The sequence below is a fragment of the Microcebus murinus genome, chromosome 16 (genome assembly GCF_040939455.1).
Source record: "Microcebus murinus isolate Inina chromosome 16, M.murinus_Inina_mat1.0, whole genome shotgun sequence".
NCBI classification, from domain to species: domain Eukaryota; kingdom Metazoa; phylum Chordata; class Mammalia; order Primates; family Cheirogaleidae; genus Microcebus; species Microcebus murinus.
This window is the reverse complement of record NC_134119.1, coordinates 52949454-52965399: the sequence shown is the minus strand read 5'-3', so window position 1 is coordinate 52965399 and position 15946 is coordinate 52949454. Positions and strand designations below refer to the sequence as shown.

The window sequence follows — 15946 nt, the reverse complement described above, 5'->3', positions numbered from 1 at the left end:
TCTCTCTCCCTCGGGCCAAGGCTTGTGATTCCTCTAAGCCTAGAGCCCAAGAACTGGGGCAACACTTCAAAGTCCAGCCTTTGGACTGAACAGGACTGTGACAATTGGAGAAAACTTTGCCCCAGACCAGGGATCAAAATTGTTCTTTTAGGAGCCAGATAGTCGATGCCATGAAGTCTCTGCCAGGGCTACGCAGCCTCAGCATGTCCAGTGATACAATTCACCCCATTGGCAGAGTACTGGAGAAAGGAACACTGGCAGGTCTCATTGGGCACAGAAACAGCATTTCATGTGGTCCGGTGCACACCATTCCTTGTCGAACTTCTCACAATGCCACCAGGTGGGTAAAGGGAACCACATAAAGCCCGCAGCAAACGTTCTTGAGCTGGAGGACAGTGGGGCCACATCCGTCACCTGGCATGACGGAAGGCCAAGGTGCTGCGTCTGGAGTGCGAGGGTGGGAGGGGAGCAGGGCACAGATCCTGTCTGTGCTTGGTTGGTTTTAAATAAACCTTTATTTACACCGTGCACCTGGGGAGACACGAGCCAGCAATCCTGTCGGCTGGTTGCGGAGCGCACCAGGCTGTTGGGGGCAGAGTTGAGCAGGATGCTGGCTGTCCCTCAGCTGCACCCTCAGGCTCCCCTTGCCCGGCTCTGCCGACCTCACTCACGGCTCCCGAAAGGGCTCCTGCCCTGGGCTCTGGGCACTGGGTGGGCCGGACTCACCCAGCCTTTGCAGAGCTCCCTGGGCCCTGGCAGGCAGCACGGGCAGTGCTGGTGGAGAGGGAGGCCCTCCCCGAGGATGAGGAAGGACGAGGAAGCCCCCGAGGGCGGCAGGGGGAAGAGCGGCCGCAGAGTGGAGGGGCCTGGAAGGGAAGGAGGCGCGCATACCCTCACCTCCACACACCAGCACTGACTCCTGGCAGCCCGCGTGAGAATGTTCTGGAAGGAATCACAGCAACTGTTAGTAGTTCTCCCAGGCTGGGGGCTGAGGGCAGGGTTTTCAGTGTCATCAGGTGCCTTCTACTCTTCCTTGAATTGTCTAAACCTGCTCAGGAGCCACGTGATTTATCGAATTGTTACAGTCAACAACAGTCCTCTCAGGCTCCATTTCTTTTTATTCTTCACATTTCCCAGTATTTAAAAAACTAATAAAAGTCATAATATAAAAAATTTTAAATAAAGATTAAAGGTAAAGTATTTAACCGTCTTCAGAACATGTAGGCTCTTTGACTCCTCTCATTGCTGCTGCGGTGGGAGGAAGACAGGGTGGGGCGCTCGGCAGCCAGGCCTGTCCATACACCCTCCGGGACAAGCCCTCAGGGGGTCACAGTTGCCGGACATGAGGGAAAATGTCCTGTGCGCTTTATTCAGGGTCTTCGCAGCGCTCTGGAGAGGCAGGTGTGAGCCTCACTCTGGACGGGACACGGGGCAGAGGTGACAAGGCGGCGTCCCCTCCGGGCCTGGCGCTCCAGGACCAGCTGCTGCCGTCCTGGTGAGCACAGGAGCCAGCAGGGCTGCCCCTGGGCGCCACACCTCCCGGCCATCCTAGGGAGCCTGACGCGTGGCTCTGTTTGGCCCCAGACCCAAGCCAGCTCCCCAGCCCGACTGTCCTGCGGGAGGGCGGCGTGCAGCCCCTGGCGCTGCCGTGGGTGGGCCCCTCCCCCTCCTCCCCTACTGCCTGCCCTGGGCCTTCGGCCGGAAGGGAGGCCACACCTCCTCCAGGCCAGCCTGGTGCCAGGCAGGGAAGTGCAGGGGCTAGGCTGTCCTGCTGTGGCCGGGAAGGGCATCAGCGAGGTCAAATTGTCTGATTTCCAAGTTTTTAGGGTTTTTGAACATCAGTAACTCATTTTAACACTATGTTAGCCAATAAAATCTATCTATGGGCCGCAGTCAGTCCAGTGCTTGCCGTATTACGGTTTTATAGAGAAATAGAACGTTACCTACCATGGAGAGAGATGATTTACACAACTGGCCCACGCAATTGTTGGGGCTGCAAGTCCAAAATCTGCAGGGCAGGCTGGATACTCGGGAAAGAGCTGATGTCACTGTCTTGAGCCCAAATTCTGCAGGCTGGAATCTGGCAGGCTTTCTATATAGCAGTCTTGAGCCAGAATTCTTTCTGGAAACCTTCGTCTTTTAAGGCCTTCAACTGATTGGATGAGGCTCATCCACATTATGGGAGGTAATCTGCTTTATTCAAAATACACAGATTTAAATATTAATTACACCTAAAAAATATCTTCACAGCAACATCTAGGCTAGAGGCTGAATAAACAACTGGGCCCAATAGCCTACCCCAGTGGACACAGAACATTAACCATCGCAGCTACGCAGGCAGCCTCTGGGCCGAACTCTGCCTATCCCAACAACCATGAGAGGCGGGAGGTACTTCATCCTATTTTACAGATGAGAAAACTGGGCTCAGAGAGGCCCTCAGCCAGTACATGGAAGAGGCAGACGCAAGCCCAGCCTATCTGCCCCAGGCCTGGGATCTCCCCTTCCACACCAGAGGGTTGCCCGGCAGGGCTGGAAGTTTTGCTGTGAGGGTGGGGGCAGGGATGCGGGATGTGCCAACTTCAGGCTTCCCGGAGACTTCAGCCCAGGCCCACCCATCGGCCGTCTCCCGACTCCTCCTCCAGGCTGGCAAACAGGCCCTCCCTCCCTGGGCACCCGGACGGTTTCTGCAGGGCAGGACCCCACCACATGGCCGCTGGCGGAATGGAGACTGCTGAATGGAGACCCCATGTGGTCACCACACGGTCCCGTTTCTCTTGACAATCCTCATGAGTTTCTCAGTGTAAACAGAAATGTTACAGAGTCCTGGGTGTTCTAGTGCATGGAGCATGCATCGTCCCCACCGAGGAGTGTGGGCAGCTCGGCCGGAGAACGTGAGCCCTGGAGGTTACCTCATCTGAACCGCTCGTTTTACAGATGAAGAAAGGGGTCCTGGAGGGGGAAGGGACTCCCCCAGGGTCATTCAGTGAGTCAGCGGCCCAGTGGGGGGCCAGGCAGGCCCGCAGGCTCCTCACTCCAAGCCACGTGGCCCACACCAGGCAGCCCTGTGCCCAGAGGCAGGACTCAGGCCTCTGCCACCACTTGGACACTTCTGAGACCTCCTTGGGCTTCTGCTTAAAATGAAGGTCACAGGTAAGAATTCATGCTAGTGCCTGGAGATCCGCCCAGGGAAGACATTTGAAGGACATTAACACGTTACTTTGGGGTCAGGCCTGGGTTTGAACATGTGAAAGGTGTTCTGAAGCCCCTTGGCTTCAAGGCAGAACACTCTCTGCCTCCAGCCTCAGACTTGGGCTCAGTCACCTTCACATTGTTATGGGTTTTCTCATACCCCGTCACCTGGAAGTCTTTTTTTTATTTTGAAATTCACATATTTTTATAGCCATATTGAGGGATAATTTACATACCATAAAACCCACCCAATGTCAGAGCATAACACGATGCTTTCAAGTAAATTTATAGACTTGTGGAACCGTCCCCCGAACCCAGTGCTGAGCTGCTCCCACGCCCAGCACGCCCTCCCGCCCCGACACCTTCAGCCGCAGGTCTGGCCTCCGCTTTGTCCTCTTGGAGCGTTTCATATAAACGGGAACTTTGGGCTATTTTGGAGCACTATCTTCCTGTCTTTCTAAGTCTTCCTTAGTTAGAAAATTTGAAATCACTAACAATTCTTTCGAGCACAGAGAAGAAAGGCACTGACTTGGGGAAAGACCCTTGAATTAAGAGCAGGGTCACCTGCAAATCTTGACTCAAAAATCACCTCAACAAAGATGTATTAAGGTGTGGTCTTGAGGAGGCCTTTGGGTGAGCAGAGGGTAGGAACAGTGGGGCTCCCCAAATCTGGGGGCTCCAGAACATGAAACTCTGGCCCAAAAAGGTGGTCAGGAGTCACTATCCAACCTGCCACATCTTTGAGAGGTGGACGCCTTTTTCCTATCCGGCCCTTTGCCAACGTTTAATATTTCACTGCTCTCTCCGAAGCCACTCCACACTCAACTCCGCTCGCAGAGGCCCAAGATTGCAGACCTCCAGCTCTAGGAAACACCCAAATTCCTTACCCTGCTTCCTGCCAGCCCTGCCAGCCTAAGCTCTGTCCTTGGAACTTCTGCCACCACCCCTGCCGTGATCTCTCCCAACTCATCCTTTGCACAGGCTCCTCCCTCTGCTGAGAGCGCCCTCCCTTCGTCTAGCCAGTGGTCCTCACACTGAAGCCCGTCAGAACCACCTAGAGGCGTGCGCTGTTTCTCTCCAAGCCTCCCCTGCAGCTGGGGGCCCTGCCCCAGGTCTCTAACTTGGGGGATTCTGACGCTGCTGGTTTGGTGAGCGAACTCTGAAGATCAGTCATCTAAATAAAGCCCTGGCTGGACATGGGAGCTCAGGCTGTAATCCCAGCACTCTAGGAGCCTGAGAGGGGAGGAACACTTGAGTCTGGGAGTACAAAACCAGCCTGGGCAACATAGTGAGACACCATCTCTAAAAAAAATTTTTTTTTAACTAGGCATGGTGACATGGACCTGTAGTCCTAGCTAGTGAGGAGGCTGCGCCAGGAGGATCACTTGAGCCCAGGAGTTGGAGGTTGCAGTGAGCTGTGATTGTGCCACTGCACTCTAGCCTGGGTGACAGAGCAAGACCTTGTCTCAAAATAAATAAATAAGCTCCTTTGTGGAGTTAACACCTGCTCCTTCAAGTCTCACCTGAACCCCGCCTCTTCTGGGAAGTCCCCCTGACCTCCCTGGCTGGGTTTGTCCCCTTTGGGGCTCCCACAAGCCTCTGGCATGCCACTGTCATTGTCTGCTGCTTCTCAGTGTCCTAGACTGGAGGCAGCTCCTTGAGGGACAGGAGGAACCAGACCCAGCACCGCACCTTAGGGCGCCTGGCACGGAGAAGGCAGCCGGAGCATGGAGGGCAGGCGCTGGGAACAACGGCTCCTGACACCCCAGGTGCTCCGCACGCTTCGCTGCAGTTCATTCCATGCCGTGTTCGCCTCTCAGTGTCCCCATCTCTCGGGGCAACGGTTATTATCACCAGGTCACAGGAGTAATAATGATAATCCTCTGACAGGTCACAGAACTTGTCCAAGTGTCACGGAGCAAATAAAAAGAGCCAGGGACCAAACTGAAGCCGACCTATGTCCTTCTACAATATCAGGCTGCTCACCGTCAAGGAACTGGGTGGCATAACCGAGCTCTGCACCAGTGTACTGGGTTGAACATATCTCCCCAAAATTTGTGTCCTTCCCAGAACCTCAGAATGTGACCTTATTTGGAAATAGGGTCGTAGCAAATGTAATAAGATGGGCTGTGCTGGAGTAGGTGGGCCCTCGACTCATCATGGCTGGTGTCCTGAGACAGGGAGACACAGAGGGAAGGCGGCGGGTGACAACAGAGGAGCCTTGGAGCGCAGCGGTGCAAGCCAAGAGTGCCGAAGATGGCGGCAGCCACCAGAGCGGGGAGAGAAGCAAGGGACAGATTCTCCCTCTGAGGCCCCAAGAAGGAACGGACCCTGACAACGCCTTGATTTCACTCTTCTAGGCTCCAGAATAAATGTGAGAGAATAAATTTCGGTTGTTTTCAGCCACCTAGTTTGTGGTGCTGTCACAGCAGTCCCTAAGAAACACACATACGCAGTTGGGATTCTCTCAGTCACGAGCAGCAAGAATCTGTCACAGCCTCGTCCCCGCGGTTGCTACATAGCTGCTGCTTCTCTGGACGTCACTTCCAGGTCTCAGGAAGGACAAAGGCAGTAGGGCTAACGGCCTTCTCTTTGCATTAGCCGGGCAGCCTCGAGTAGCCCTCAGTGCGACACCTGACCAGGTCTGTGGCGTGGGCCTCCTGGCTGCAAGAGAGCCTGGGAGACCGCACCGTCCAGCTGTCCAGCCTGGAGAAAAAGGTCAGCAAGTGGCCACCCCTGCGTCTCAGGGCCTCTGTCACAGGTGAGACGTGGCCCCTGCCCGCACGGCCATGTGGCGCGTGACCCCTGGCACTCATTCAGCTGGTCCCTGAGAAACTCACTTCCTCAACCCCTCAACCTCCTCCCTCGTCAAATATTTGTCTGAGACATTATCAAGGGGAAAACTGGTTTGAACCAGGAACCGTTTGTGCATCGACATGCAAGTGGGCAGGCATGAAGGGACCCAGGCCTGTTGACCTGCCTTCTTGCTCTGAGCCTTGGTTTCCCCTTCTGCAAAGCGTGGAGGTTGCATCAGAGGGCAGTGAGGCCCCTCCTCTTCCTCTGCTTCCCTGCTCCCTGCTGAGGCCTCCGCCAGCTTCTCGGGGCAGGGGCTGCTGATTGGCATGGCAGTGGCGCCTCACCAGCCTCCCATGCCAGCTGCCCAGTGGGCCTCAAAATGGCAAGTCTGACCCTGTGTCTCCAGGCTGAAAACCCCCCAGACCGTTGATCTTGCGCATTGCGGTCACCTGGGAAGCTCTGGGCCAGCCAGCCCTGGAAATGGGCTGGTTGGTGTGGGTGGGGTCCCCACAGAGCCAGCTCTTCCTTGCCCAGGGTCTCTGACGCGTGGCTGGGGTCACATCCGCGTGGGCCCGAGCAGGCCGGCCTGCAGGGCCCTTCCCAACCCACCCCAACTTCTCCTTTCCCCAGAGTGACGATTCTTTGTGTCTCTGTTCCTTTGCTGTCCCATGGTCCGCAGCACTGTCTCCTCCAGGCCTTGGTCCCTCTCCACACCCACTCCACCCTCCAGCCCTGTTCAGGGCCCAGGGCCCTCCAGCCCACCAGCATGCACCCGTCTTCCTCCCAGCTTCCCTGCTTCTCCCTCCTCCGTGCGTACGGCACCCCTCTCTGGCTGGGGAGCTCCCAACGCCAGGGCTCAAGTGCAGGGCCTGGATGGCTCAGGCCAACCTGCTGCACCCACGTGGCTTGGCCTGTGCTCCGCGCTGGGCCTGGGGCCTTGTCTGCTGAGCGTGGACGTCCTTTTCAGAACACCTCATCTGACCCAGCCTCCAGGGAACAGAAGAGCCACATCCAGAGGCGCTCCCACAACATGTCGTGTTCAGGGCAGGCTGGGCTGGCCAAGGCTTGCCTGCCCCTCTGCACACCTTATAGTCTTCCTGAAACCTCCTGACCCCACTGGAAATGCTTCCTGCCTGCCCATGCCCCTGGTTTAGGGTGGCCTGAACCTCCCTGGGGGGATGACCTGGGCCCCCTTTGTCTTTCAGGGGCTCCTCTTGCCGAGGTTAATGTGCAGGAAAATTGCAATTCGAGTTCCTCCTCTGGCCAGCGCCCAGATGTCTGGAGCAGCCAGGCTGGCCATGCTGGAGCAGGAGAGGGGCCCGGAGCTCCAGGGGGAGCCTGGGGCCTCCTAAGGGCAGGGCCCCCAGTGAGGGCCAAGGCCCTGCCTTCTCCATCCTGCTGCCCACAGGCCCACCCTCTGCCCTGGGTGGGGACACCAGTTGTTAGATGATTGCAGGGGAGCTGAAACTAGGGGGATGTTTGCTGAGGGAAGAAGAGCTTTTCTTTCCCAAATCAGCCTTGTTCCACCAGCGTCCATCCTGGAGCCGGCAGGAGCCATTCAGTCCCAGCTCTCGGTGCCATGAGCCCCGGGAACATGACAGAATCTGCCCAGATCCGCAGCCCCCTGCACCGCTGCTTTGTGCTTCCTGTCAGCCCAGAACCCCACAGCGTCTCACTGCTTAAAGGGGACCCTGCCACCAGCAGCCCAGAGTGCCCAAGCCTGGAAGGTGGGAGAAAAATGACCCCAACCTGGTCAGAGACAGAAAGAAAGCTTTTTGCATGAAGCATTTCACATTCTCCTTTTGGAAAGAAACTAGTATTCCAGTTAAACGCAATCGCTGCTAAGTCTTGAGCAGAATGAAAACCTGGTCTGGGGGTTAGCCTCCCCCACGCGGAGCCAGGCGGCTGGCAAAGTCAGTGCTCAGTGATCTCCAGCCCGGCATTCCTTTCTTTTGTGTTCACGCCAACAATGGACAGCTAACCGCTTTGATTTCAGAACTTTCCCTCTGACTTTCCCTGCCCTCCTATCTGCGCCCTCACTCTCCCCCGAGGCGCGTCACAGAAACCAGAACCCAGCCATGAAACTAAATTGCTGCCCAACTGCCCCTCCCTTCTGTGTAAAAGCTGGCCATAAAGGAATTCTCTGACCCACTTTGTGTGACTGTAGGTCATAAGACCCCCATTCCAGAGGGCCTGTCCCACAGCCAGAAGGAAGAATGCTGCCCAGAGAGACCGGGAGGACCCAGCCAGTCCCTCAGCACCAGATCACACCCTTTAGGCCAATCACAGTTCTACATGTGCTGTCCGCTCTTTGCTGACCTTAAACATAAAAACGACAGTTTCCACGATCTTTGGGTCTTCAGCTTGAAGGCTGCCGTGCTACACAGAACTGTGATTAAATACATTTGTGCCCTTTCTCCTATTAATCTGCCTTTCGTCCACTGCTTTTCAGTGAATCTTCGGAGGCCTACAGGGAAGCGGGTGGGACTAGGTGGAAGCAGGCCCTCTGAATGGCCCCGGGTGTTCTGAGAGGGGCGACAGGAGCACGGCCGTGCGCACCCATGCACCCAGCCCCCGCTCACTCGCAGGCACACTGGCGCCCGCCCACCCAGTGCCAGCACACGTGATATCTGCACGCAGGAGCCGCCCAGTCGATACTCACTCCGCCTGCTCCCCGGGTGCCCACTTTCCCAGGGGGCCAGGGATGGTGACACCACTATGACTCAGTGATGAGCCTCAGATACAGGTAAGCACAGCAAAGTTAGGGTGGCCCGAGGCGGCCCATGCGCTGGGCCTGGCCTGGCCGGAGGAAAGGTTCCAGGGAGGAAGTCACATCAATCCATTTCATCACGACCGGGTGTTGCAGTGTGGGAGGGGCAGGGTTTGTTCTCGGTTCCATCCCTGTTTGTCCCTCCCTCTATGTCAACATGAGGCCGGCCTCATAAAGCACCCAGAGGCCTCCGGCGGGACATTTCCTTAGCCACAGCAGCCCGGGAGGAAGGTGGGCCGCGTCCGGCACCATGGCGGAACTGGAGATGGCCATAGGCATGATCATCGATGTCTTCGCCCGGTACGCAGGCGGCGAGGGCAGCGCGCAGACCCTGACCAAGGGGGAGCTGAGGGCGCTGATGGAGAAGGAGCTCCCTGGCTTCCTGGAGGTGAGCGCCAGGCCAGGCCGGCAGGGACATGAGGAAGGCAGAGGGACAGCCACTGGGGGGACAGGGCAGACCCTGCATGGCCCTCGCAGCCTGGCCAACATATGCCTGCCACCCCAAGGAGGGGACACCTGAGCCCTCTGAGCAGCACAGGGTGTGGTCAGGTTGATCCTGAAGCATGGGAGTGGCCTGGTGTGCGTGTGGCCGGGATTCTCTGCCCGCAGGGCCCGAGTGGGAGAGTGGAACTCGATCCTGAGTGGTGAGTGGGGACAGAACGGAATGCAGGGCCGTGTGCTGGGCCCTTGCTGCTGTCCCTGTCCCGGGCTGCTGGCCACAATACCCCTGGTTCCATGGCCTACCTGTTTGCCTGCCTTCCTCCCAGTCCCAGGCCTTGTTGCCTGGTATTGGTGGGACTGATTAGGAATGAGGAGAGGAGGAGGCCCCAGCCTGGCGCCTGTCCACCCAGAGCTGCAGCCTCCCGTGGGCTCCTGCATTGGGCAGCAGCCTCAGAGAAGGGCCCTCAAGGCCTGACCCGGTGGCCTAGGCCTCTACTGCTTGCTCCCTGCCTCCCTTCTCTGTGTCACCTCTCCCTCCTTCCCCTTACCTTCCCTCTCCTCCTCACTTGGCCCCCCAGTCTGCCACCATCCTCTGAGGGCTCTACCTATACTGGCGCTCACCACTGGAAATTTGAGCATCACCTCAAAGACACTAAGCACTTTTGCATGTTGTGTTTCTATTTTCTAAATATGAATGCAGTGAAGACATCTTTTTAAAATAAGGTTCTAGGCCAGGCGCGGTGGCTCACGCCTGTAATCCTAGCTCTCTGGGAGGCCGAGGCGGGCGGATCCTTTGAGCTCAGGAGTTCGAAACCAACCTGAGCAAGAGCGAGACCCCGTCTCTACTATAAATAGAAAGAAATTAATTGGCCAACTAAGATATATATCTAGAAAAAAATTAGCCGGGCATGGTGGTGCATGCCTGTAGTCCCAGCTACTTGGGAGGCTGAGGCAGGAGGATTGCTTGAGCCCAGGAGTTTGAGGTTGCTGTGAGCCAGGCTGACGCCATGGCACTCACTCTAGCCTGGGCAACAAAGTGAGACTCTGTCTCAAAAAAATATAAAATAAAATAAAATAAAATAAAACAAAATAAAATAAAATAAGGTTCTATTTGTGGTAGAAAATGTGAAAATATAGAAACATGGAGGGAAGAAATTCTCCCTGGACTCTCCCTCTCCTTCCCAGCTTCTTCCCCATGCAAAAGTGATGTGAAATCCTAATTTATATGCAATTTAACTTCTTTCTCAAACTCTGACACTCATTGAACACACACTCCATGTTGGGAACTTGTGCCTGGGGCATGGGGTGTTCTGATAACGATCAAAGATCAAAGTTTGAGAATTTAACCCCAGGGGATTTTGGCCCAAGATGTTCCCATGGGGAGGGGCGGGGGGAGGTGTCCAGGGAACACACTTTGGGAATGGTGGCTAAGCCAGGCTTTCCCTAACTTGGGTTACATCAGCGTCTCCAGGGGGCTGAGTAAGCAGAAGGCCCAAGTGTCTGCACCCCAGCAGCCCTTGCTCCAGATGAGGACAGTCAGAGAACAATGTCTGCCTGAGGGCAGGGACTGGGCTGGCCTCGAGACCTGTTTCTGGATGCCCAGCCCAGCGCCTGGCACACTTGGGGCTTCATAAATACTATGTGACCACGTGGCCACAGACTTCATGAGATCACTTGGAATGGCACTGGTATTCCGACCAGACCTGCCGCTCACTCTTTGTTTACTACTGAAGTCATACTTTCCCCTTACTTTTGTTATTAAAATTATGCTGTAATGAACGGGGCTCTCCTGTGAGATAATCGTTTCCAACCAATTTAACTCTTTTCTCCACCCGACATGCAGCTCTCCGGCCAGGGCTGGGTCGCCAGCACCCCCTGCTGCTGATGCTCAGCTCTGCAAACTGGTTGTGCTTGGTCCCTTGCTGAGGACCATGCAGCTGCCAACTGCCACATGAGCAGGCTCTCAGAGACCCCTGCCGGCCTGGCCCTGTCAAAGAAGACCTGTGACCTTGGCCCCTAGCCAGGGTCCTTGAGCGGAGAGGAGGACAGGGCCTCTGCGGGCCCTCCACACGTGGGTCTCAACCCAGCTTTCCCTCTCCCCATGTGACCTCAAGCCGGGTCGCTTGGGCCCTCGGAGGTTATTGTCTCCATCTGTGACGCAGCGATGCATCCTCCTTGCCTGGCGGTTGTGAGGTCACAGGCTGTGCGAAGCAGCCAGCTCCATGCACACAGAATAGAGGATTGGGTGCACGTCTTTCCTGGGAATAGCCTCCATTTTAAAGCACATTATAAATCCAAAGCCTATCCCCTTCAAAAAATATTAAGAAAATAAAACTCCCCCCTGCATTGCACAAAACAATTGAAATTTGCCCTAAAAACATTACAAGTTATTTCTTGTCATGCCACATAGCTTAGGACAGCTCCCTTCTTAAGCCCTTGAGTTCTTTCCAGGGACACCGCGCGTCTGGTACGCACAGCCAGCCCTAGCACTGAGCCTGAGGGACCGACAGCAAACAAAGCTGGGTGCCTTCCCTCTGCCCCACAGGGGTGCTTGGCTGAAGCCAAGGGCCTGCCCAGGTGCAGCCACTCCTGACCCCAGGCCTGTCCCTCCTCTAGACCGGGAAGGACAAGGATGCCGTGGACAAAATGCTCAAGGACTTGGATGCCAACGGAGATGCCGAGGTGGACTTCAGTGAGTTCATGATGTTTGTAGCTGCGCTCACATGTGCCTGTCACAGGTTCTTCCAGGCAGGATGCGAATGATACCCCAGAGATCCAGATTCCTGCCAGAGGCGCGGCAGGGCCTGGAGGTGGGCCCCTGGCTTCCAGAAAGTCCTTGTTGGCGATTACTTCCCTGGGCTGAGCCCGCTGATGTTCCTGTGATTAATAAATACTTGTGAAATGATCCTGGTCTCTGAGAAACTAGTTATTTCCTTGAAACGTCATGTCTCCTTCCCACAAAAAATAATTCACTAATTAAATTTGTCATTTATTCACCCATTGCCTGCCTGGTGGAGACTTGGAGTGGCGGACAGGTCAGTTGGTAAGAATCCAGTCATTGGCCGTTTCCTGACTGCCCGCCTGTGCCAACCCTTGGCTGAGGCACAGCATGGCCACCCTGTCCTGGACCGGAGAGGGGTCAGGGACACGCATCCATGCATTCAGTCCCTAGCTGCTCATTGAACACCTGATTCCCCCCATCTTCCCAAACATGATGTTTTTGCAAGTAACATATTTTAATGATACAATACCATTTTTGCCAAAAGACCATAAAATGCAGTAGCAAGCCAGGCGCGGTGGCTCACACCTGTAGTCCTAGCACTCTAGGAGGCCAAGGCTGGAACAATGCTTGTGCTCAGGAGTTTGAGACCAGCCTGAGCAAGAGAAAGACACTGTCTCTACTAAAAATAGAAAAATTATCCGGGTGCAGTGGCGCATGCCTGTAGTCCCAGCTACTCAGGGGGTTGAGGCAGGAGGATCTCTTGAGCCCAGGAGTGTGAGGTTCCAGTGAGCTATGATGACACCACTGCACTCTATCTAGGGTGACAGAGGTCACCTCAGTTTTGAGACTCTGTCTCAAAAAAAAAACCCACAGTAACAGACAAAAACACATCACAAGTGAGGATTAGAGTCACCAGTGAACAACTGCTCACATGCCCCAGGTGTACAGTTTTATCACTAGCTTCAGGAAGCACCCACAGTGACTCAGGTGAGGTCTTGGATATCATATTGGTAATTGGATCTGGTTTTAGGACTCCTATCATTTTTTGAATGCCCAGGATTCGAAGCCTCTTCTTATGTTTGAAGACATTTTCACGATAGAAGAAATGGGAATCCCTTTGAGGCGGACACAATGATCTGAGGCGCTGAGGCATCCGCACACTTAAATAAAGGGCAAAGAGTAAGTTAATAATGGGGGAACCAAAAGGGCACACCAGGGTGGAATCCTTTTTCCTTTTTCTCTCTGCTTAACAAATTAGTCAGCATCTTGTGAATGAAAAATCACCCGGCGTATTAGTTTTGAGGGAAGGCAAAGCCTAGAGAAGCTGCTGCGGACACCAGAGCCTTGCTTCCTGGTCTCAGCCACAGGCTCAGAGCTGGGGTGCAAGCTCCTCACCTGGGCAAGCAAGCAACCTCAAACTCCTGGGCTCAAGCGATCCTCCTGCCTCAGCCTCCTGAGTAGCTGTGACTACAGGCATGCGCCACCATGCCCGGCTAATTTTGTTTCTCTCTCTCTCTATATATATATATATATATTTTTTTTTTATTTCAGCATATTATGGGGGAACAGATTTTAAGGTTTCAATAAATCCCCTCCCCCCCCACAAGTCTGAGTTTCCATCATGACCATCCCCCAGATGGTGCACATCTCACTCATTATATATATATATACCCGCCCCCCACCTCCCTCCCACCTGCCCAATATGCTATTACTGTAGTACCTATGTGTCCACTTAGGTGCTACTCAGTTAATACCAGTTTGCTGGAGAATATATCTGGTGCTTGTTTTTCCATTCTTCAGATACTTCACTTAGTAGTATGGGTTCCAGCTCTAACCAGGAAAATATAAGATGTGCTATATCACCATTGTTTCTTAGAGCTGAATAGTACTCCATGGTATACATATACCACATTTGATTAATCCATTCTTGGATTGATGGATACTTGGGCTGTTTCCACAGCCTTGCTATTATGAATTGTCCTGCTATAAAAATTCGAGTGCAGGTGTCTTTTTTGTAGAGTGTCATTGGATCTTTTGGGTAGATGCCCAGCAATGGGATTGCTGGATCAAACGGTAGATTCACTTGTATCGCTTTAAGGTATCTCCATATTGCTTTCCACAGAGGTTGAACTGGTTTGCAGTCCCACCAGCAGTGTAGGAGTGTTCCTCTCTCTCTGCATCCATGCCAGCATTTGTTATTTGGAGACCTTTTGATAAAGGCCATTCTAACTGGAGTTAAGTGATATCTCATTGTAGTTTTGATTTGCATTTCCCTGATGATTAGAGATGATGAGCATTTTTTCATATGTTTGTTGGCCATTCTTCTGTCTTCTTTAGAAAAGTTTCTGTTCAAGTCCTTTGCCCACTTTTTAATAGGGTTATTTGATTTTTTCTTGCTGATTTTCGTGAGTTCTAAGTATATTCTAGTTATCAGCCCTTTATCGGATACGTAGGATGCAAAAATTTTCTCCCATTCTGTAGGTTGTCTGTTTACTTTCATGACTATTTCTTTGGCTGTGCAGAATCTTTGTAGTTTGATCATGTCCCATTTATTTATTTTTGTTGCTGCTGCGATTGCCTTTGGGGACTTCTTCATAAACTCTTTGGCTAGGCCGATGTCTAGAAGAGGGTTTCCAACATTTTCCTCTAGAATTCTAATAGTTTCATACCTTAGGTTTAAGTCTGTTATCCAGTGTGAGTTGATTTTTGTGAGAGGTGAAAGGTGTGGGTCCTGCTTTAGCCTTCTACAAGTGGCTATCCAGTTTTCCCAGCACCATTTATTGGAAAGGGATTCTTTTCCCCAGCGTATGTTTTTGTCTGCTTTGTCAAAGATTAGATGGCTATATGAGGATGGTTTTATATCAGGATTCTCAGAGCTGTTCCACTGATCAATATTCCTATTTTTGTGCCAATACAAGATTGTTTTAATTACTACAGCTTTGTAGTATAGTTTGATCTGGCATATTAATACCTCCCATTTTGTTTTTGTTGCCTAGAATTGCTCTTGATATTCGGGGTCTTCTTTGGTTCCAAACAAAGCGTAAAATTATTTTTTCTATATCTGTGAAGAATGCTGATGGGATTTTAATAGGTATTGCATTGAATCTGTAGATCAGTTTGGGTAGTATAGACATTTTAATGATGTTGAGTCTGCCGATCCATGAGCATGGAATGGATTTCCATCTGTTTACATCCTCTGCTATTTCCTTCCTCAGTGTTTCATAGTTCTCCCTGTAGAAGTCTTTTACCTCCTTGGTTAAGTATACTCCTAGGTACTTTAATTTCTTTGTTGCTATTGTGAAGGGTATTGAGTTTTTAATTTGGTTCTCAATTTGATTGTTGTTGGCGTATACGAATGCCTCTGATTTCTGTGTATTGATTTTGTATCCTGAGACTTTACTAAATTCATTGATCAGTTCCAGGAGTTTCTTGGTTGAATCTTTGGGGTTTTCTAAATATAATATCATATCATCAGCAAACAGTGAAAGTTTGATCTCTTCTGCCCCTATTTGGATACCTTTAATTCCACTTTCCTGTCTGATTGCTGTAGCCAGGACTTCCAGCACTATGTTGAATAGAAGTGGAGATAGTGGGCAGCCTTGTCTGGTTCCAGTTCTAAGTGGGAATGCTTTCAGTTTTTCCCCATTCAGTATAATGTTGGCTATGGGTCTGTCATATATGGCTTGTATCATTTTTAGGTATGTCCCTTCTATGCCTATTTTCTTAAGTGTTCGTATCATGAAAGGGTGTTGAATTTTGTCAAAAGCTTTTTCTGCATCTATTGAAAGAATCATGTGGTCTTTGTTTTTGCTTCTGTTTATGTGGTGAATTGCATTTATAGATTTACCTATGTTGAACCATCCCTGCATCCCTGGGATGAAGCCCACTTGGTCGTGATGGATTATTTTTTTAATAAGCGTCTGGATTTGGTTAGCTAAGATTTTGTTGAAAATTTTTGCATCTATATTCATTAGGGATATTGGTCTGTAGCTTTCTTTTTTTGTTGCGTCCTTTCCTGGTTTTGGTAT

The 15946-nt window shown here is 52.5% G+C and overlaps 1 protein-coding gene and 1 long non-coding RNA gene across 2 annotated transcripts; one reads left to right on the top strand and one right to left on the bottom strand.

Moving 5' to 3' along the window:
* Positions 1-430: 430 nt before the first annotated feature.
* LOC142861075 (uncharacterized) lies at positions 431-8812 on the bottom strand. Its single transcript, XR_012912441.1, has 3 exons — positions 8648-8812; positions 1948-2190; positions 431-942 (listed from the first exon to the last, which is right to left on the bottom strand). It is a non-coding gene; the product is annotated as an uncharacterized LOC142861075 (long non-coding RNA).
* A 70-nt stretch (positions 8813-8882) lies between these two features.
* S100P (S100 calcium binding protein P) lies at positions 8883-12101 on the top strand. The gene is made up of 2 exons (XM_012747699.3): positions 8883-9143; positions 11813-12101. The coding sequence occupies exons 1-2, from the start codon at positions 9006-9008 to the stop codon at positions 11957-11959; spliced, it is 285 nt and encodes a 94-aa protein (XP_012603153.1). The 5' UTR covers positions 8883-9005; the 3' UTR covers positions 11960-12101.
* The last annotated feature ends 3845 nt before the right edge of the window (positions 12102-15946 follow it).

Bases quoted from the DNA above. Each gene is read 5' to 3' on its own strand.
- S100P (XM_012747699.3), top strand. From the start codon at position 9,006: ATGGCGGAACTGGAGATGGCCATAGGCATGATCATCGATGTCTTCGCC. The intron at 9,144-11,812 runs GTGAGCGCCAGG...TCCCTCCTCTAG, and splicing joins AGCTCCCTGGCTTCCTGGAG to ACCGGGAAGGACAAGGATGC.